The sequence below is a fragment of the Etheostoma spectabile genome, chromosome 11 (assembly GCF_008692095.1).
Source record: "Etheostoma spectabile isolate EspeVRDwgs_2016 chromosome 11, UIUC_Espe_1.0, whole genome shotgun sequence".
Taxonomy (NCBI): domain Eukaryota; kingdom Metazoa; phylum Chordata; class Actinopteri; order Perciformes; family Percidae; genus Etheostoma; species Etheostoma spectabile.
Window position 1 is genome coordinate 15157731 of NC_045743.1, and position 23845 is coordinate 15181575.

Below are 23845 nucleotides of genomic sequence, written 5' to 3' on the forward strand. Positions count from 1 at the left end.
TATGAAAGTTGAAAAAAGAAAGAAAAATGCCTTAGAAACAACCCTCTTAATGCCTCTCTTCGATACTTACATTTGTTCAGAAAAATTGAGCCAACCTGCCTTCGTTACCTTCATAAAACAACACACCGTCCAGGTTCCACTCAGACTAGAAACAGGTATGGGTACAAATTTCAGCACTGCATTTTAAAGAAGAATTCCGGTCGATTTCAACATGTAGCTCTGTTTTTTTTTAATGTGTAGTGCTGTCAGTAGCGAGACAAATGACAACTATCGGTGCAGTCTACACCGAGTTATCCTCCTGCTAGATTTTACACCCAAAAGGCTTAAAAAGGGCCAGTTTTAAACTTGTTTTAGCCTCTAAACATGGTCAAAATGTCATTATCATTGCCTAGCCATGTGCAGTGATTCCTTCCAAGTGAACACAGCAAATCTGACTGCAGTAGATGTGACAGAAAGGCATAAAAGTTGTGTTAATCCATACCTCTGTTTATTTCCTGTTTTCCACACACTAGTCGGATGTCCACACTTGTCGGTTGTCACAACTTTTATGGCTTTCTGTCACATCTCATGCAGTCAAATTCACTGTGCTATCTTAGAAGGAATGCCTGCACATGGGTAGGCACTGGTAATGACATTTTGAACATGTTTAGAGGTTAAAAACCTGTTTAAAACTTGCCCTGTTTAAGCCTGTTGGGTGCTAACTTTAGCAGGAGGATAACACGGTGTAGATAGCACCGATGTTTTAATGTGTCTCACTACTGACAGCACTACAATAAGAAAAAAAAAAAGAGCTACACGTTGAAATTGGCCGGAAATCGCCTTGGTTTGTGCATGAGTGTGGCTTATGATGTTAATAAAGTTTTTGCAAATCAGCAGCTTTACTTCAGTGTCAAAGAGTATACAGTATATCGCTGTATAATTTATGTTTGACTAACATTAGAAAGCAAACAGTAAATGGAAAATAAATCTCTTCAGCACACCAACAAGGACATTATGCTGATGCTAAACCGGTAAAACCAAAGAGCCTCATAGGAAATAGAAAAATTCTTGTTTCCTCCTTCGTATTATACATTGTGGTAAAAAAGAAGTACAAAGTGTAAAGTTAGGCTATGCGGCGGTTTCATGAATTGTCCCCTCTAGTTTCTTTGGGAGTAGCTCTCTCCTCTCATCAATACTGATGACTGGCTTTCGGCAGTTTTGTCCGTCGATATAGATCTTTGCATACACTGGGTTTGAGTAGTTCATGGGCTGTAAAGGAAGGGAAAAAGATGGATAAAATTATTTATTTACTGTATATACATTTCCAAGAACAGTGGGAGTCTTAAAGCTGCATTAATCCATTTTTTGTTGAGAACACAACATCTAACATATTAACTTACAAAGTTGTTAAAATTGTAAAAGCCAGCAGATACGGAATAGCATTATGATTCATCTGGATTTGTCATGTTTTGTACACCTGGTGAATAGTTACTCTTCTTTTAGCTCTGTTTTGGTCCCCACCAACTCATGAGATGAAACATCTGGCTCTAAATACTTCACTTTGTTCACTACTGTAGCTAGTTGCTAACTTTGTTTGCTGTTTTGTACTGGGCACCAGCGTACAGTCCGTTTACAGTCCGAGTTGCATCTGCTGAAAAGCTTGATAAGGTAAGTTATAAGGTTGAGAGTTTGTTGGACAGCCTGCAAAAAAGAAAAAAAAAAGAAAAGAAAAAAAGACCTAAAAGACACAAAACAACTAGGGGAGCTGAGAGGAATTCATTCCTACAAGCTACCTCCTGTTTCACATTACACTGGGCCGTTTGAGCTGAGGTTAATATAAGAAAAGATTGATTAGTGCAGCTTTAAGGAAAGTCCACTGTGATTATCAACGTTTCAAAAAGCGGGCTAAACATCTAAGTTGACCTCTATCGGAAAAGCACAAGACAAGACTCATGCATAACGTATAAGTAGATTGCTATTCAGTGAGCAATAGTACAGTAACAGACAGCAACATGCAGGAAGAAGCCATTGTAAACATACAGTAAAGCCATGCAAGCCCACTGTCTACATGCCAAAGTATAATGCAACTTGTTTGATATTAGGAGTATATTGCAGTGCTCTCACAAAATGATGTAGGAAACGGCTAGAGATGACGGAGTATGTTACCGTGACTCACTTTGGCCTGATTTTCATTTGGTACAGGTCGTCATATCAATTTGTTTAAAATGTGCGCCAGGTAACTGCACAGTGCACACTGTTTGCCTACATGAGATTGAATTTGTTTTCTAGAGGGAAAACACAAAGTGAAGTTTGAATTGTTCACCTGTCCAGGGATTACCTCCTTGGGCACAGAATTGATGCCTAAGGTGTGAGGATCACTGGATTTTACACACCAGCCCTGCAACACAACAAGCACCACCTCTGTTTACAGTGCAAAGTTAAATTCACTAAAACCAACACAGCTAACACTGAACAGTTTGACGCATGGCCAACTACTTTATTTTTTATTTTTAAGTCTTTCCACAAATTTCTAAAAATTAGTCTAGTTGTACTAAATTTCCTCTATATAGCGCAACAAAGAATGAATCTATTTGAGTTTTGTTTAACTCAAAATAATACTGCACTGAATTAAAGAAGAAGGTTATTGTCGGGGACCAAGAGAGTGTAGTGGAATACAGAAGCTAGTTTAGATTCAAGCCGGCATGCCTCTGTTGAAAATACAGCCAGATTGGACTGGCAATAGCAAATGTCAAAGTTGGCAGGGGAAGAAGCAATAGTATTAGGCTTGAGGCTCTCGCAGGTGAGCTAGATAACAACATCAGTGAAGGTGTTATGATTCATTTGATATGCTGAGTGTTAGTGTGGGGTTGAGGGCCATGAACAGAATAAATCACCAGCCAGATGAAAAGTCCCCTTGGTTCATGGCAACTGTACATTACTGCACAACTGTAGCCAGCTTTTTACTACATCTCTAAAAAAAACAGATGTAAAATAATTTCATTTATCCCAACACCAGATATCACATTATGACAGTTATTGAAGAAGAGACAAAGACCACAATACACAATCATGTTTTATAAAGCTGGAAAATGGTTGTTGGTGTCCTTGCTCTTTCCTGTAATTAAATTGTTTTTTTAAGTCACATTAAGTTTGTTGTATACACCCTTGTACTTGCATTATTGGATACAGATGCAATGAGTCGAAGCACAAGCAATTATGCAGGTTCAGTTGGGTGTAATTGACAAGGTGTCCTATTTTCAGGACTATGCTGGTGCAACAGTGATGCTCCTGCAACGTGTTATTTATAATAGTATTTTTTACGTGTAGTACAATATAATTGGCAGGTGTGATAAGGATTGGCATCAATGAAGGCCGATCAAATCAGCTCCTCTCCTCTCACTTTTTCAAGCACTGCACTAATTTTCAACAATGTGTAAGAGGACATCAATACATATGGCAACTTAAATATGAGTTCCTAAAAAAAGAATATACAGCACCTAAAATGTATTTGCTGCTAAATAAAATAAAATTGGGGAAATAGTGGACTTCTTCTCACGATGAGTTCTGAGCATACAGTACTGACAGACTCCCAAAATAGCAAAAATAAATTCTCATAATTTGAAAAACCTAATTTTAGATCCATCTTGTTAAAAGTTAACAACAAAAAAAGTTAGTCTGTTATCCAGTCAATGGCTAAAGAGACACTGTAGATCATTCATATAACATGAATAACCATATTGATTGATAGATCATTGTAGGAGCCACATTATGTTCTTTATGGTCTCATTTATTGATTATTGTGTTGTGCGCTGGTATTGTAGGTGGTGGGCGTTTTCATGACGGTTTGAGTGGAAGTGATATATTTGTTTGCTTCACCTGTGCACCTGGTTCTTCGGGCTTTGCCGGAGAGGGGGTGAAGCTGGGAGCGAACACTTTTGATGACCGCACTGCGCACAATTTAGCACGCAGTGTTACACAATTATTTCTACTTACCAGTTAACAATTACATTAGGTAACAGCAGTGCTAAGTGTGTTGTACATATGGAAGAAGAAGAAAAATAAGTCCCTTGCGGCAGCATTCTTTTGGACTGCTCACAGCCGCAATAATCATAAAAAGATACATCTTACCATTCTTGATCAATCTTATCGAATACTTTTGTAAAAGACATTTTTAATCTTAACAAGATGATACAATAAATAATTAGGAAGTAAATAAATATCACAAAACTGATCAATCATTTAGCATTGATTGCGACATGTAAAGTTTTTTTTAAATTTGATTCACTGTAGCGGTGAGCTGCTTTCTTATTGTTTTGTGCCCCTGTCTAATTATTGTGTGTAGCTTTGATGGCAGAGAAGATAAGTGGTTGTACACCCCCAGGCTGACAGTTTTTATGATGTAACGAGATACAATGTGTTTCTTGTTAAAACGGAATAATTTGACATGTAAGTGATAATGAATACATGAAAAACATTATAAGAAGGACGTTGTTAAAACAAGAAACTACTTTAGTTAAAATGAGAACCCAAGCTTGTGTATATTTTGTCATAGTGGCAGCAATATGCTGCTGTAATGTTGCACTGCATAAAACAAAAAAAACAAATTGGCTTTCAGGCACATGTAAAGCTTCAGCTTGCTGTTGGCATTGTGGTTAGTTTAATACTGAGCTCATAAAGCCAACCTTGTGAGGATCCAGCGTGAAGTTGGGTCGCAGAAGGCTGCCTGCATCAGCATGGTTGTCATGGTCCACTTCATACATGTTGTATGACGGGTTCCCAATCTCCACGTTTATCCCTCCGTTTGTCATGGGCTGTCTCTGGACACGTTTTCCCCTGAGGTGTGCGGAGCCAGGAGTCATTAACATGATACACAACATGCAGGTCAACATGCTGTACAGCTTTTCCCGGCTCCACACAACAAATCACATCACACTACTTGGCACACTTGGAGTGTATAACTTTGCTTGGCAGACCTAAAAGCTGGATTATAATCAGCGGCTCAGTGCAGAGATCAGGCATTTTGCTGAGCATGTTGAAACAAACAAGAAACATTTCATTTATAAAGCTGATGTCCATTCATCTTCAAAGCTGCGTAGTGTTGTCTCTCTCATCATCTGTTGCTGCTTAGAAGCCTCTCTCTTACTTATATCAGATTTCTTTATTTATTTACTTACCTTTGTCTCCGTCTGCAGATGTAAACACCTGCTACCACCATCACAATCAAGATTACCAGCAGGACCAGAGGCACAATGATGGCTATGCTCCCTGGGAGACAGACAGAGGAGAGATGGTGTGGAGAGATAAATGAAAAGAGCTAAGATGGACTCAGATAGTGACACATTGTATGTAACCATGCTTGATTGGCAGTTTGTATAGAGTTCAGGAAATCTATAGTTAGGGTGCCAATCAGGACCAAGTCCAATAACGTGTTGCAGTAAGAATGTGTGGATGTTTACAAATATGATCATTTGCGATAGATTTGACTGATATCGAATAGGGACACAGTATGAATGATAATATTCATACAGGAAATATGTAAGGTTTTATAACAACACTTGAAATTCCCAATACTCACCCCCGCTGGTATTGTCTGATCTGCTGCTTTTAGGGGCGGGCCTCTCACACTGTGTTCCTGCCCAATTGGCTGAACATCTGAAGGAGGTCAAAACAGAGTAAAAATAAACTACTGTTAGAATATTTTTCCTAGCGGGAAAAAACTGCTGAGAAAACACCTTTGCAAAATGAACTACATTATGATGTAACCGTGGCATACATACATATACAACACATTATGATTCTCACTATGAAGTGCTTTGATCCAACACAAACAAAACACCACCTGGAGAGAGAGCACTATGTATACATAAATGTTGTGTCCATAAACGGTGTGTGTATGTGAATTTACATGTTGAATATTCAGTGTTGAAAAACAACAAAAGTATGACAGCGGGACAACAAGTCGTCATCTCATTTGTGTTCCAATGGGATCCGATGGGCGTGATGTATGACCCTTGTTAGAGGAGGTGATATCTAATTTCACAACGACTGACGCAGATGGGTCTTTAAAGCATGAGGGATCTGGTAGTTGCGACTGGATGACGACAGAATGAAATTACTCTAAATTACATGCACTCCAAGAATCAGAACATCATCGAAAATAAGAATGCAGCCCCATACATACAGGAAATGAATCACACCCTTGTTGAACGAAATGTCACAGCAGCATGAATTTAATGGGAAATTGGGAGCATCGGGGAGTTTGCTCTCCTTTGGGAAGCGTGAACCATGAAAAGACTAATTCCTTAAGAAATTCTCTTAACTCTGTGTTGAAGGCGTTAAAGATAAACACTGATTACTGATAAGATGTTCAGCCTGTTAAGTTAGACACTTGACTGGTCAATAACGGACATTTTCAACTTGCCATCATGCACAGGTTGCAGACTGATGCCAACGTCACAGAGACTGTCACGTTTTAGTTCCCCTTCCCCGATTCCTGTGTGTTGCATGAGATGGGTGGATGGGTGGCAAATGTACAGAGTCATGCAGCAACTGATAATGTAATAAGTGCCACATTAGCTCATACCTGCTCAGAATGTGATAAAAATAGAAAATATTGAGCTCTAATTCAAGGAGAATACAAAATTTGAAATGCCTTAATCTACTGTGCCCCACTGCTGCTCCTACTTCTATCACAAGTACTCCTACTACTCCTACTACTAATAAAAACAATAAGTAATATAAAAGGACTAGTTTGACACATTTGGGAAAATCCCTATTTGATTTATTGCCGAGTCAGATACAAGGTTTGATACAACTTGTCACAAGTCTGTGCTTTAGGTATGAGTCAGCATCTGGTTAGCTTAGCTTAGCACAAAATCTGCCAACTAGCAAAATTAAAGCTCATTATCATATCTCAAAGACTTCCTGGTTAAATAAGGATGACCTAAAAATAATAATGCAAACGTGATGTAAAAAACATCACTAATAAAAAATGAACTGACTAAATGTCAATTATTGAAGTCTTCTAAAAGGTAAAAAGCAATTTAGTTCAAAGTCAATTTTATTCCCACAAATAAAATGAGCAAGTGACAAAACATTTTCTCTCCAGTTTAAATGAAAGCTGTTGCTGGTAAAAGGGCAAACCAGTGTTTGACAACAACTTTACAAGCTAAGTAATTATTATATGTCACAGTAGTGATCATTCACTAATGGCACACTCCAGTCACAACCAAATGGCTGCAAAGTATTTAATAAAGACACATTAAGACTTCCCAAAAATTATTTAAATGTCATTATGATCTAGGGAAATATTAATGTCACTACACTGACTCTCAGTTCACTGTTTGGGTTACTTTTTGACAAGTCATTACTTTATTACACTTATTACATGATAAGTCGCTGTGACCAAGAGCCCATATACTGGACTGAGGCTGAAATGGAGCCAGATGGAGTTGGGGTGGGGGTATGGACAAAAAGGGGTGAGTGGGCTCTGAATACAGCTGGAGAGGTGAGAAGGACCTACTTGCAGCGTGGTTTGTTAAGAGCTGTTAATGTGCACATCCCCTCATTCTGACAGAAGTAATCGCAGGGGTTGGCCAGCTCATCACAACGTTGGTTCTTGAACCCTGACGTGCAGCTGCAAAACATTGTGTTGGGAGTGATAAAAGGGCCCAGAGAATGAATATTGTTGAACTGTTTGCTGCTTGATGAATGGAGACTGACATCCCTTTTATCAGCTTCAATCATAAAAATGGAGTAAGTCAATGTTGTGTCCGCATCAAGAAAATTAGCAAAAAATAAATATATGAACACAAATCAAGAGAAATAAGGTATGCAATTGTAATAACACTTAAAAGAGGTTTTTTGGTCAATTGATTACAAAAAATAAAATAAAATAGAACAAGGCAAAATAAAATGTTATTTTCACTTCATTTCAGTTTAAGATGGTAAAAATATATACATTTGAAATAAAGGGCTAATAATTGGTTTGTAAACCATCTATAAACATTGTTTGGGTGTGTATTATAAAAGTTGCAACTATTATAATTTGATAATGATAAATAAGTGTTTCATTAAGCATTTACAAAGCATTCTGATCTATGATCTATAAAAGAGATGATTATTTCATTATTTGTGCACTGATAATAGTGCACTGATAATCTCAATCATTTTGTAGATGCTTTAAAAATTATTTATTAACCATTAAAAGGTATTATAATCATCAGTTGCAACTTCATTATAGCCATCCAAATGTTTATTGACGGCTTACAAACAACTTCTTAAATGTTTATAAGTCATCTGCTTTTCATAAACAAATACCTAATACAATGTACATGTTGTTGTAATGTTTGCAACAGTAAACTGTTAAAACATATAGTGTAGCCTTACTTTTAATTAGTGAACATTATCAAGTCATTGTTTGTAAACCATAAAATAACTAATAACTTAATTAACTATCAATTAACCATTTATGAGTGATGTTATTATAAAGTGTTACCAAAAAAAGGTTGCAATACCTTAAAATGGAAGATTGTAAGACAAATTTGGGGAATGGGAATTATTGTACCTGTATGACTTAAAATTAGGACATTTGTATCTGGATAACAATCAAAATCACTTTCAATCAAACTTTCAAATTTTATAAACAATATGGACTTATTGATAGACAAATATAGGACCTGTTCAAACTGAGGTCCAAAGTGCTAGCCACTTTTGCAAAGACACCCTTAACAAGTTATCTCATAGTTGGTCTGGAAAGAGGAAAGAGAAGCCAGAAGAAGCCAAAGTGACAGATAAACGTTGTGCCACGTCAAGAACGTATTTTCATCTGAAAGAAAGTCCTTCCATTGTGCACACATAGTCCAAAGCCAGTTTCTCAGCTCCAGCTTCAGAGATGACTTATATTTCCGATTAAAATACTGTTTTTAAAATACTGACACAATTGCTGGAATAAGTGAGATATATTGCATTGTATGAAAAAGAAGCAATTGTATAGTTGAAATGCTTTTCAAGAAGAATATGCAAATATTACTCACTGAATAGCAGTGAGGGCTTAGATGTTTACCATAGCTGTCTTGACTCATGCATTTTGAAAATCTCTTCAACCTTTTTCAGTGTTTAGTGCAAGAATTGTTTGCAATTGAAGCAGTTCTGCCCTGCAAGGTTTATGCTTTGGGAAGGCTTGATGAAATATGCATTTACTCAGAGTATTAAGGGCAAACATTATGATTTCTTGACACTGACATATCCATCATCTCACATAATCTCTGTTCTTTTCTGCAAATAATAAACCACATTATCTAGATCTGTTAACCTCATCGAATAAGATCATTTGCATAGAAATTGATTCTATCCCCTGGAATTTGTGAGTGATGACCGCAAATTTCAATTTAACTACACCGGACAATGGGCAGTTAAAAAAAAATAGAGAGTTAGGCTTTTGAAATGAATTTCCAATTTCCTCCTTGGAGAGATTTTTAACACACCACTGCATGTGATTATAGATGAGGTGGTATTAATCTATGGGCAGCGCTTTGAGTAGTCTTCCAAAATAATTCCCTCGTGTCTGCCAGTCAAGCTTTCGTCTGTTACACGCTTGTGCCGTTGGGTATTATGACATGTTCTACCACTGACACATACCTCAGCTTCTTTTTTTAGAACTTCTAAAACCTCATACTGAAGAGAGTCAGTGAGGCCTGACATCAGCTCTTTACTGCAAGGAGGAACAGTGTGATATGTTCAGAATGGCAAGCTTTGAATGCGCTTTGAAATCTTTTTTTTTCCTGCCTAAAAACCATAAGCCACGGTGAGGTGTCACACAGTATAATATGGTGTACTGGCAGTCAGCCCCTTGCTGTGCCATGGCCCCCACATAGTGACATCAAACCTTCCCTCAACTTAAGGATTTCTTTCCAGAGGAAGACATCTATCTTGTTCTCCAAGCAGGGAAATGGTACCCCATGGTGATTTTCAGTGTTGCTTCTAAGACCAAGCTTTCTGGGGCACAGAGCCAGCATTTGAATGGAAACAGTGAGAGTGTGAACACAAGTGGAGAGCATTACATGTTTTTCCCCCACTTTCCTTCACCCATTAAGCAGTGACTTACTGACAGAAAGGCAGGTTGGTGTCAGGGTCCAGGTGACAGGTGCCTCCATTGTAGCAATATCCGTCACACAGCTGACAGCTTGGTGCTATTCTGCCATTTGTGCAACTGGAGGGTAAAGAAATAAGTGATGCTAGCAACATAAAACTACACTTTTACAAGAAGCAAAATGAGTCAGTGGTGGTTTGTCAAACATATGCATAATTCATATAAAGCGGGATAGTTCACCTGGCTTCTTATTCACTGGCTTTACCAGAAGTTAAATTGCTGTAGGGTCCAATACATTTTTCAGGTTCAATCAAACAAATTAATTTAGCTTGCAGCCTGCAGATAGAGCAACTGAGACCTGAGTATACACTGTAGAACTAGTGCTATTCCAGAAATGATGAGGACCATGCAGCCTTGGCATTATAGCAAAAAGGGATGAGGGACAAGAAAAGTGAGCAGATACCAAGCACTCACTTGCAAACCACATCTCCTGTCTCCTCGTTAATGAGGCAGGGAGCGCCGTGACATCGAAGACACTTGTCCACCTCGCACTTGTTTCCCTCAAACCTGGCGGGACACACACACTCCACATACCCGCTACTGGATAGTGTGCAGGCCTTGGAGTTCACACAGTAGTGATGACAGATGTCTGTTCCACAGACACAGAAATATAAAGAGAAAGAGAGGTAGTGTGTAATGAGAAACTGGGAACACAGTTTAAGACAGTTTGATTGGAATTGTACACAGTTTTTGATGGGACCTAATTATCCACATCAAATGACATCTTAGCCACAGATGAAATGATGTCACCCCTTGGGCAAACAACGACAAGGAAAATACTAATGATGTGGAGTTGAAGTTATTTTCCCACAACCCATTATGACAAAGCAATGCAAAAGGAAATACATTATCACTTCAGCACAGAAACACCCAAAGGTTGTTTGATGGTAGTATTTTGATTTTGTTTATCTGCAAATAGAGTCAAAAGCGGTGTTTGTGGAAAGAAAATACTTTAGGGGGGTTGTTTTTGTTCCACACTGGAAGTGTGTGAACTTTGAAATGCTTAGTTTTATAGATTGCATGCAGCATAACTGAATTCAAATCAATGCTTTGTTGTGAGTGTTCTTGCGGCTAATGTCAATCATATGTAAGTTGTTGGGTTCGCAGGGGGGGGGGGGGGGACTCACGGTAAAGACAACGGTCCCCAGTATATTCTGCCATGCATCGGCACACTGGCTGGTTCCCCTGAGTGATGTCGCATGTTCCCCCATTTAAACAGTAGTTGTCACAAACCCTCCTCTCACAGAAAGGCCCTGAGAAGCCAACAGGGCAGCGGCATGTAGACTTACCTGGACAAAGACAAAAAAGGAAAAATTAAGAGAGCCTGAAAAGACAAAAAACAACAATGCATTGATCCTACTCACAAGTAAAAAACTATGACATATCTTTAACATAACATATCAATGCACACACTGTTGCACTGGATGACACGTTCTGTGTTGTGTCTTTCTCACATACAAACTCCTTCTGCCGTAATTACTCTCTAGCGCTTATGGCTGCACATAGTCCCAAACAAATGCACTTCCAATTTCAGTAATGTTGGCTTAAAGCTAAATGACTCAGCTGTTTTTCCAAATGACTGACTTTTTTTCTTAAAGAATATTTTTTTCCCTTTATTATATAGTTACAGTGGATAGACAGGAAAGGTAGGAGAGAGATGAGGGTTGACACGCAGCAAAGGGCCGCCGGTCGGACTCAAACTCTGGCCGCTGCAAAGGACTCAGCCTACATGGAGCGCAAGTTCTTACTGGGTGAGCAGGAGGTTGCCCCAGAATGACTCTTTTAAAACAAATTACACTACAAACTTCTGACCGGTTAAAGTATATATATAAAAAACTTCTTACATGCTTATGCTTGTGTCAATCTAAATGCCCAACACTTTACTGTTTTTGGTCAGGTCCAGTGCACGATTGGCCATCAATCTGACATTATCAATCATGTCATCATAGTTACATATTGTATGCAAAAGACAATCCTTATAGTCACGAGGACAAATGTTAAATAGAAGCAGTAAAAAGCCTCCATGACTTTGGTGAGAGTAAAAGCAAAGAGCCATCCTTCTATCCATCCATCATTTCAGACACATATTCATACATGGGTCAAGGAGACCGCAGATTGGCACCTATGGAGAGAGCTCCGTTGCCCTTTGTCTCACTTATGTCCTCCAAGGATCCCGAATCGTTCACAGGCCAGACATAATATGCATATAATTCCTCCAGCGTGTTCTGGGTCGGCCCACGGTTCTCTCCTTTATCGGACATGTCTGGCATATCTCTAAGAGGGAGGCATTCAAGAAGCATCCTAATCAGATATCAAAAGTACCTTAAGTCGCTTCAACATGTGGGAACTGTGGTTCTACTTGATGTTTTTTTTTCATGGCTTTGTAACCTATCTTACATATTCTTATATTACACACTTGAGAGGAAAGGCCATTCCTTTACCATCTGGGGTATCTCCCCACAACTCTCCTGGTTGAGGCTGAGTGTGAATCATTGTTAGTCAGAGTAACACATTATCAGTAGGTGGAAATGTTTCAATCAAATCAGCTCTTCATAGTCCTTCAAAAGCAGTGCACTCTTCACCATGATTGACTCACACGTTCATAATGGACAGGCAGAATAATCCAGGCTGGTTTAACGGATGTTCAGTAAATTGTTGCAGTTGTTGTTTCCTAGGCGTGACTGCGTGCATAGTATACAACTAAGTTGCCATGGGTACAGATCTTGCCATGTAGGTCACACTACACTACTTGGTAATTTCACACTCTGTGGCTCGGATAATCTTGGTTTGAAATGTCCAAGAGACAATCATTCTGCCTCCAGTTACTTCTGTTAACTCAATGGATGCTGGGGGTTTAAGCTTTCTCTACAGGAGTTACTTTTAATTTAAAAAGGCAGAATACAACTGTAGAAAAAAAGTAAACACATAACAAAGGCATTTCCTTGTCCGGATGACGCTATAACAGTGCCATCTTTTAATTTCTACACAAACATGGGGTTCATCAAAGCAACTATCTACCATGTCACATCTGGCTACCTGAACAAGTTTCCTTCTTACTTGACATGACCCTGAATATAACACGTTGAACTTAAAACCAACCCTATTAGCTTCATTGAGACCCTTCCAACATTACCAAGATTACGGTGAGTCAGGACAGGTGTCTTTGACACTGCAGGAAGATGAGGTGGCTTGGATACGGAAATCCCCACAGGGAGCTAAGAGTGCAGTACTTATTTTACTTGCTTGCTAAGTTTAGCCAGGAAGTTGTTTGCTTTCTAAACTACCATAGACTGAAGTAATGCAGGTCATCTAGTCAGATGAGGACAACCACTTTGGTGGGTTACCTGAAGTTCATTTCAGATGTTGGAATTTTATAAGGTAGATTGAATCATATCAGTTTAAAGGAATATACTAAGTTTGTTAGCCATTCATTAATGTCAACTGCAAAAAACAATTATCTAAATCATCTCTATTGTAGCCCCTATTGTCAGAAACAATACAATGGTGGTAACGTTATGATTATTGAGTTTAGGTCCTATTAGGTCTTATAACTGAATTTATTTATTTCTTTGCAAGGCTTTTTCTATGTTTCACATTTTTCTGAACTCATATTACAAAGACAGCCATTAATGCCATAAAAGCATAGACAAATGAGAACAGTTGTGTGTCTATGGTTTGAGTATTTGTTTTGTTGCCAAAAGGTCCATTAGAGTGTAGGTAAACCAGCTGAAGGGACAGGAAAGCAGACATTCAATGACACCTTAAAATTAAACTGGAAAATGTCCAACCTCTAATTGATTGTGAAGTCGCCTCAGTCCCCTTTTATCACCGAACCAGTGACTTTAGGAAACCCATTCAGGGCTAAAAGTGAAAAAAAACCTGAGCCTGAAACCTTTTTTTTTTTGGAGGGGAGTGGGGGGGTCCCCAGGGTAATGTTTGGATATGCACTCATTAAAGTTAAGTTGAGTGGCAAAACAATTCAAGTCCGTCTTACATTACACAATAATACGCCATAATTTTTAAAGAATAAAAAAGGTTTGGAAACATTTGTAGTTCTTCCAACCATATATTAAATTAAGAGTCAATGTAGATTTTCATATTGCAATAATATCATAATCCTACATTGAATCATTGTGAAAAAATTTTTTTTCTAGATGTTGTGTTATTACTTTGGCCACACACACACACACACACATTCTCTCTCTCTCTCTCTCTCTCTCTCTCTCTCTCTCTCTCTCTCTCTCTCTATATATATATATATATATATATATATATATATACAGCCAGGTCATCATCATAAAAGCAAATTAGTATATTTATGATTTTCTCCATGTTGACATAGTTGCTTCATGTACATTTATTAAAAACTTTGTTTAGCTTTTCATAAAGCCAGACGTCTAAACTCTGGGACAAGACCGTTATGTTTCAATAACTGCCATGCTGATTTCTAACAGACAAGTTTTGTCAAGGCAGTTTGGGTTACAGAAAGCTTTTACACCACGGCCATCGTTAATGGCAAATCGAGTTCCGCTATGAACGTCCACACACGTACTGTTTTTATCACAAAAACGGTCGGTCAGCGGTAGCCGTCGATGATGTAATGTACTTGAATGACAAAGTACACGGAACGAAGCTTTATATGGCAAGCCATTTTAACATTTAAAAGCTAGACTGGATATGTGTTGCAGATATCTTTATTTCAGTTTTGCCTAGTCAAAAAGAACATTTCGGATATCCGCAAATACTTTCTTCCTATCCACAATTGTAATTTCAGATATCCACAAAGACATTCTTCCTAGGACAAATTACATCACGTTTGCCATTAATTTGTATGTGGTTTATCATTACAGATATCTACAATTCAGTTGCAGATATCTACTATGTCAATTACGGATATTCGCAACTGAATTTTAGATATCTGTAATTCCAGTTTGAGATTTCTACAATTGGATACTGACTATTCATAACTCCAGTTCAAGATATCTTTAATTCAACTCAATTCAAGATATCTATATCGTCCCTTTCAGATATCTTAAATTAAGTTTTGACTAGGCGAAATTACGTTTAAGATATCTGTAACTGGAATTATGACTAGTCAAAATTACGTTTAAGATATCTGTAACTGGAATTATGGCTAGTCAAAATGACGTTGTAGATATCTCAAACTGGAGTTAGGGATATTCGTTATTTAATAGTAGATATCTATTATCAAGAAATAGATATCTTGAAATAAATTTTAATTAGAGATATCTGAAATTAGAGATATCTTTAACTTTCATTCTGCCTAGTCAAAATGTAATTAAAGATATCATTAATTAGAGTTTTGACTAGGCAAAATGACGTTGCAGATATCTATATGAAAATTGGGCCCGCATCCCCCAGGCGGGAGCAGAGCGTGTTGTTCAAATCATCAAATCACATAGCTAGCCCCTGTTAGTTGTGTAATTAGCACATTAGCACCATGTTGGAGCAGCCAGAGGGCGTAGGTATTTTTAATCGTCTTTTTAATGCTGCAGCCAGGAGCTGGCAGCAAGAAATGAGGATTCAGCGTTACTTTCCACAACAAGACGACTCTCCTCATAATGAGCTTTGAGATATCTCTAACTTTCATTTTGCCTAGTCCAAACTGAATTACAGATTTCTGCAGTTGTCATTTAAGATGTGTGACGCGTTGAATGACGTTTTCAATGACGTCATTGTAGATATCTGTAATTCAGTTTTGCAAAGTCAAAACTGAATTCAGATATCTCTATCTGTCGTTTTGACTAGCCACAAATACGTTACAGATATCTTGAATGACAATTCCAACTATCCAAAATGTAATTACGACTAGTCATAGAGACGTTATTGATATCTACAATGTTAATTCCGGATAGTCAAACTTTTTTTTTTTTTTTTTTTAAATGTTAAAAGGGCTTGCCATAAGCTTTGTGACTAGCGTCTTGGCTAGCAAGCCCTTTCTTACCGCTGCTGCCGTACAGTGAGTATCTTCCCTGAACATACGCTGCAGCCGGGTGCTCAACTTGAGGCAACAAGTGCTAAACGGCTTCCCGTCTCCACCCTTCTCCTCTTGTCCTCTATTCATGACCAACGCCTTTTGTTTTTAACTCCTTTCTCAACTAAAACTGTAGCTAAATTGTTTTTAGCCGTGTTACCACAGAGACCACACACAACACTCTCGCTTTTCGGCAAGGACCCGCCTTACTTTGCCTCTGAGGTTCGATGATTGGTTAAACCTTGCGCTTCAAAAACAAATCCCATGTGGACTTTTTCATTGATTTATTTTTCTAAAAGAGTCATACTCCAGAAATCTGGCACCAGGCCTGAGTACTTTAAGCTCTGCATGAGTTAGAGTTGCGTTCCTCTCATATGATTGGTAGGTGAAATCAATTTACTCAAAAATATAAAACCGCATGCAAGTTCCCAAATTTATTTATGTATTTTTCCTCACGGCGGCACGCCGGAGATCTGGCACGTTGCCGGAATACTTTAAGCCCTGGCCATTTGCTATATAACTTATGCCACAAAGACATGGGGTCAATGCAGCAAGACCTCTTCAACAGACAAATTTCCAGGCATGAATGAAAGAAAAAGGCACTGTGTCCCCGGCAGCACAACACTTTCATTTTCCTCTCAACTGTCCACCACAAACAGGAAAACAATTCATAATCCAGTGTAGCATGTTGGACTTCAACAACGGAGCCGCTGAATGGAGAACAAATTAAGACTGATTGTTACTAAGAGGAGCCCTGCCGTCTCTTCCTCAGTCTTGAAGCCCTCCTGCAGGGTTCCCACAGCCAGCAACATGATTTGAATGCAATCTTGGCGTACTCTATTTCATTTAATGAGAATCAGTGATTATCCTGGCTACTGTTTGTGTCACATAGAGCAGTTTTAAGAATGTAAACAGAATTTGAAAACAAGATGAAAAAGATTTATTTTATCAAAAATATCAATGTGCTTCCTGTCCAGATTTTATTCTATGCTTTAAAAAGGCTGTAACTGTTTGGCGTAACTGCTATGACTCAATCGAACATACTGCTTGGTTTTTGGTATTTCATTTATGGAGTGTCATTAAATGAACACAGCTTTAATAATTTTAATAAGGCTCTGCCATTATAAAACATGAATGTGGGAACACAAACCACACTTTTTGTATCAGGGCAATTGCTCTGGTGAATCTTTTTTTTCTTTTTCTTTTTTGACAAATGGAAATGGAGATGTGTGTAATTGCTATGATGGCAAGATGATGTTCAGGTTTATAATTCAACGATAACATGTTTAAAGGGGCTGTACATCCTGATTCAATTCCACCGCTGACATCTCAGCATATTTGCTCAATTGTGGGGTAGAAGTGGTTTGTTCCAGAACACAACATGGAGGAAGATGGATATTTGAGTCATCAATGACAAAACCTGCTCAACTGGCAGGGGTAATGTGGCAAATGTGAGCCAAAGTTTGGTCTGCCCACAGCTGATTATCAAGGATAACATGAACTAGGGCGATATGGCCAACTATACCTATATATACACATTACTACTATCCTGATATTGGTAATTTCATATCTCAATAAGAATATGTCATGATGTAGCATGTTTTCTGTTTTCTGGTATAAACCACATGGTAAAGCCTATTTTTACATGCCCCTGTGTGAATTATATAATTGACAGAGTAATCTGATTACAACCGTTTGATTCAACTACACTGGAGTATTCCTAGAAGCGGAATGCTTGGGTGTAGGCATGCAGGAGTTGAATAATAAAGCTGAATGAATGAAGAAAATCCTGCACACTTTGGTTGGAAAACAATACTCACAACTTATTTTAACCAACAATTCAGTTCCAAGAGCGACCTTTACACATTATTATCCACCATTATTATGCAGAGAGAACCCAGTACTGCTGTATGCACGTTTGTGGGGTAATGGAGCTTAATGGTTGGAACAGCTTGTGACTGGAAGGTTGTCAGTTGGAGTCCGGTTTGTTAATCACATTGAACTGAGTGGTAATGCAAAGTCTGATGTAAAAATGAAACTGCAATCTTCTGAGTTTCACTCAGATTGTTTTTATCAATTTAGATGATGTAATTGTGTATCACGATATTTCACTATATGATTTCATGACACATCATGACACGATTCTATTGAAAACAATAATTATCCTGTTGAATTATTACCCAGGCCTAACATGAACCATATATTCATCCACAAACTGGATGCTTAGATTTTAGAGAGTAGAATTTCACAAATTATAGCTATGTCAACATAGAGATTATTCAACAAAGGCTGGACACAAAGACAGTAGTGCCAATGAAATATACTGCAATTTCAGGGAGGAATCAGGCAGTATATTTTGAAGCAGACTTACCCAGAGGTGAGCCCATGCAGGTGCCTCCATTTAGGCAGTAGTCTGTACAGTGGTTGACCTCACAGCGGTCCCCTGAAAAGTCAGGCCAGCAGTAGCACCTCCAGTCTCCCTTTTCATTGGCTAAGCAGCGGCCTCCATTCTCGCAGGGGGGACGGCACAGTTCACCTTCGCAACAGCAAAGCCCATATCACTTACTGTGCTGCTGTGTGTAGCAAGTCAATCACGCAAAACAGTGCTATGCTGCTATTGTCAGACAGCAACAACCACAGAGGTGTGAACCTGAATTTTCTAATAGTTGAGTAAGAACAAAAAACGCATGCACAAGGCGGCATTTTTCAACCTCAACATGAATCAAATCTTCACGATACAGTATGTTGTGGTCCAAGCTATGTCAGCTAAAACCTTGTTTTGGTGCTGTATTTTGACAAGTTTCCAATGCTGCTACAAGCAGCGTTTAGTGCATATCAAAATCTCCTCAAAGTGAAAATTGTTTCTGGTTATCACACCACAAGCGAAGACTTGCATCATCCACCATTATAGCTGCGGCAAAATTACATAAGTGATCTTAACTATGCATGAAGATGCAAGAGTAGGCTTACCTGAGATGATGGCATCACTACAGGTGCCATTGACCAGTACCTTCCCCTCTGGACAGGTACAGCTGGCACCCGCTGGGTTGAGTAGACACATGAAATCACAAGTCATTCTCAGGCAGGGATTTGATGCTATGGAGAAAGTGGAAAAAAAAGAGAGCCAAGAAGATAATCTGTCAGTCTGGCTTGAGATGACAAAGACCCGTTTGTTTGTGATAAGTGTTTGCTTTTTCTTAGAGTGAAGCTATTTATTTCAAGTGTTTTATTTCTGTTTTGGAGAGTGTTATTTTCTTGAAGCCCAGAGAGCCATAAGGCTAAAGCATATGAATAACTTCACATGGGCCTCTTCTCCAAATTGAATAATCAACAATTGTGGAACGTGTTAAGAATTGACTAGTGTCTAATTGATTAGCTGCACTTTGAAGTGCTCTTCCTGCTGCCGCCTACACTGGGTAGACAAAACAATGTGGATACGTCATTAAAAAATACTCTGAATTTAGTCAAAATACCAAACATTTCAACAAAGGCGGGTTGCATTAAGTTCAATATGGTAATCAGAATCTGCAAGCTATAAAAGAGCTCTGGCAATCACTACTTTTTTGTTAAAAGTTTAAGTAACATAGACATCTAACAGAGTGCTAAAGACTGTCCAAACTGCAGGTGCATTACATATTGTTGATTGATTACTTAAAAACTGCACTGATGTCTCCGCCTATCATTAATGGTTCCACAGTATACACTCAAGATAATGACTTCTTAGATTTCTTACACAACGATTTAAGAGATGAAAGCCCAGGACAAATCTAAATGGTTGTTAGGGTTTTGCTGAAGATATCATGCCATAGCTTTTGCAGGCTGTGCACATCTTCCATTCACAGACTTCACACTACACACTAAATGGCTGACTTAATGAGTCTCCGGGGAGTGGAACAGCCGCCCTTTAAGGGAAAAACTGACCAAGACTGAGCTGTCTGATGTTCTCTAACCATTAACACCAGAGATGTAACAAATAACTGAAGTTGGTCCACTACATGAAGAAAGTGAGAAGACATGGTTGTATTGATTAACTGTGTCTCAGGAAACAGATGGGTGCGTTTTATGTTGAACTCCTGGAACAGTAACACGCTTTAATGAGAGCTTCTATCAACCTTGAATTGAAAGCATGTGCTGTTTCTTTATATATTGTTTAACCAATAGGCATAGCATGTAAATAGATATTTTTTATCAATTTTTTACACAAGTATAGCTCATCCTATACTTTTATTATGCGTTGTTTACATGTAACTAAGGTCTAAAGAACCACAATCACCCTTGAACACCCACACAAAGACATGAACCAGACACCATTTAGTCAATTAATCCTTTATATAACTAATTTTATTTTCCTTCTAATAACTGTTTATGATGATCTTTAACAAACCCTCTCCACATGCACCTTGTACAAGTGCATTTTATTAGCATGTTACAATTGGTTACAATAGCTCTTTGTCTAACACTCTCCAGCTTGTTAGATGCCAGGAAGTTATTCTTTATTTAGATTTTTTTTGCTTATCACAGTGATACTTGAATGCAATTAGTAACATATACGCAGTTGGTGTCAAGGTTGTTTAATGTGCCAGTTTTATTCGTTAATCACTGGTAAATACTGTTTACAGGTCAAGAATAAACGTCACAGGCAATGTGAGTCTTAAGAAGAAGAAGCACATTTTTAATCAGTCTTAAATCATGCCCTAGAAATACCTTAAACCTTAAAGTCAAATTTACCAAAAACAGAATTTCCTAGAAAATACAATATACATTTTAAAAACTAAGAAATATATAAACTGGAACAAAAATGTAGGATGTAAATCTAAATTATGAAAGATTTGTTTTCATTTTTTAATCTCTATAATTCCTCTCTATAAAACCCTCAAAAGATATTATATGCATACACAGTAGCATGAACATGTATTACTTAAAGGCACAATTAGTAGGATTTTCCTAAAAATAAACTATGTATTTTAGGGGTATCACGACTTGAAATCCATTAATTATAATTAATCGAAATCAGAAGCAGGATTGGCAATTCCCACAGTATTTTTTTTCTCTGCCCAACCCTGCTTGCACAAGCCCGAAGATAAAAAACAACAACAGACACAGTGTAGCTAACTGGCTGGAAGCATGCAGCTAAAGGCACAGGTTAACCTTAGCTTACCAAATGCTTGCAGCTCGACTTTTTAAGTCACCATGGCCACTGGTGGATTTGGAGATGATAGAGAAACACCAGAAAATCATCCTGCTTCCCTGAAATCACCCGTGTGGCAACATTTTGCCTTCGTTGTTAACAAACAACGATTGGTGCTTTCAGGTACACGTGGTTAAACTAATGGTGCATACACCTGCGCTATAAAAAAAACTCAGAGAAACTCCAACTGTTGCAAGTACCCTTCTGCTAACTAATGGCCTTGTTGAAAAAAAATGTTTTAATCAAAAATGTAATTTAATTATGACCTGGAAATCAAAAAACAAATTGAATCGTGGATTTGAAGAATCGTGACACCTCTAATGTATACGTATACAAAAATAATTCCTCTCAATCATCACTTATGGCCCACTAGAATTGTGTGGTGGTGTCTGCATCTGCAGAAACCATGCCTGTATTTTTTCAGGTTTCTGTTTTCAGGACGTTTCTGGGTGTCAACCTCTTTAAAACATTGCGACCAGGTGCCAGATCGTCTGCATGCATCCATAACCCTGGGTGAGCACCAAAACCCTCGTTGAGACGGGGCCAACTTTGAATGTTGTGTTTACAAACCGCAACTGACTAATCCTACTCATTCTGCATTTAAAACTTTAAAAAAGACAACTTACCATCTTGCTGTTTGTAACGATGGGAGATCAAAACATTAGTGGGCTTCTCCATCCCCAAATTGAAAAATTCCACCGACTGTTTGCCATACTTGTGAATCTTGAAGACCTTGTGATCCAGTCCAGTTCCGTAGATGTAGTCTTCAAATATATCAATTCTATATGGTTGGGAAATGCCTGTAAATCCAGCAAAGAAAGCAGAAAATAACAGGTAACCCTATAAGAACACTTGCAGCCTTGAGATGATAGATGTTTGCTATCTTGCGTAGGCAGATTGTTCAGATTGTTTTGTAGCTTGCCCTTCTGAGACACAAAAGCAGTGGTGTTGTTGCAATTACTTGATAACAAGATAAAGAAACCAACGTGCACCGTGGATATTATGTGTTTAAAAGAAGTTGTGCTTTGTTTTCAGTTGTCTTTACCGTGTCTGTCACTGATTGTCACCAGAGGGTCCGAGCCATCCAGTCTCACGCTCCCTATCTGTGAGAGCTCAGGATCCGCCCAGTATAATCGCTGGTTGAAATAATCAATGGCCAGCCCTGTGGGAGGATGAAGAAAAGAGATTCATTTAGTTGACAAATTACACAGGAATTGTAATAGAATCCCTCAATGGAGGAGACCTTCAGGTCACAATAGTTATATGCATGTTGCAGATTAACAGGATGTGGAAGCAGGGTTTCTCTTGTTTATATCTCCCTCTGGCTGTTTGCCTTCAACATCAGTTTTGCTTGTGTCAAAATCACAGTCGATCTACCATCTTGGCTTGCTTACATTACAATTTCAAATCAGTGACTCACTTTCACTTTCTCCCAAAAGTCTGGCTGGATAATTGAGCACCTGGCTGGGGCGTTTAAATAGGTTTGCATTTTTCTACAGATGATGAATTCCTCTTTCTGTGACCAAGACAGAGCATGGGTCCCTTGAATTAAAAGAGGCCAAAGCTGCTCTTCAAAACTAGATCAGCACTAACTGTCTCCCTATAGACACACCAACACATTTTCAAGTGGCTATAAAGAAGTTTTGACTTTAAAAGCTGTAACTGCACTGTCTGTGGAATAATATGCAGTGTATATGTGGTACATATAAACATATAAATATTCACCATAGTAAGACAATAGTATATGAGTCTCATGGGTCCATCCAGCACTATAATCAATGCATTTAATACAGAGCAGGTTACATCTTTCTGTTAAGTCAGCCAGTCTCTACATATTCTGGTCCACTTCCTTTGTTCCTTTGTCAGATTCAAGTTCAAGATTCATTCAAGTTGCAATGCGGTTTCTGTTGCCTGTTACCTGGCTGCCAACTCCTGCCGTTTGCCTGTTCCCAGCCTGGTCAAGTCTGCATTGCTAAACAGCCTGCGTTCCTAGATAACCTTAATAAACCTCTGAAAACATCATACAATCAGCTACTTCAAATGGTTGCATTTGGGTCCTTTCCTTGTTCTGTCCTGCATTATCAACCATGACAAATGTAGTATTAGCTAATTAAGGTTGGCAGCCAATTAAATATCATACAGTGCTTTGTATATTTAATGAATTACAGAGACGTGCATGCAGTGCATCGCATGTCAGAGAGAACACAATGGTTTTGTTACTTCCTTATCTGTGCTTGTGAATGAATAAGATTCTGGCTGTGACTAACAATGTCTACTAGGGCAATGGGCCTAGAGGTTAAAGATCCAAGCTTGTGACCAGGAGGTCGTGGATTCAATCCCCAGACCGACAGGATAAAAATCTGGGGCCACTGAGGTGCCCTTGAGGAAGGCCAGCGGCTCAGACTGCGGTTGTACTGGGCAGCTTCCAGTTATCAATGTGTAACTGCATGAATGTGTTCAGGTCGTTGTTGCAAATGAGAATTCTCTCAATCGACTTACCTGTTAAAATAAACGTTAAATAAAAAATTCTATT

At 38.4% G+C, this 23845-nt stretch overlaps 1 protein-coding gene across 1 annotated transcript in view; it reads right to left on the minus strand.

Annotated features, from left to right (window-relative positions):
- Nucleotides 1-824: 824 nt before the first annotated feature.
- The window catches only part of lrp1bb (low density lipoprotein receptor-related protein 1Bb), a 203630-nt gene continuing 180609 nt past the window's right edge, over nt 825-23845 (minus strand). The window contains 13 exon segments of the mRNA XM_032530345.1: nt 825-1248; nt 2303-2377; nt 4662-4812; nt 5154-5244; nt 5555-5631; nt 7502-7615; nt 10085-10189; nt 10544-10718; nt 11257-11418; nt 18496-18660; nt 19095-19220; nt 21939-22112; nt 22358-22474. Coding sequence (XP_032386236.1) covers nt 1108-1248; nt 2303-2377; nt 4662-4812; nt 5154-5244; nt 5555-5631; nt 7502-7615; nt 10085-10189; nt 10544-10718; nt 11257-11418; nt 18496-18660; nt 19095-19220; nt 21939-22112; nt 22358-22474 — 1673 coding nt within the window. The 3' untranslated portion in view covers nt 825-1107.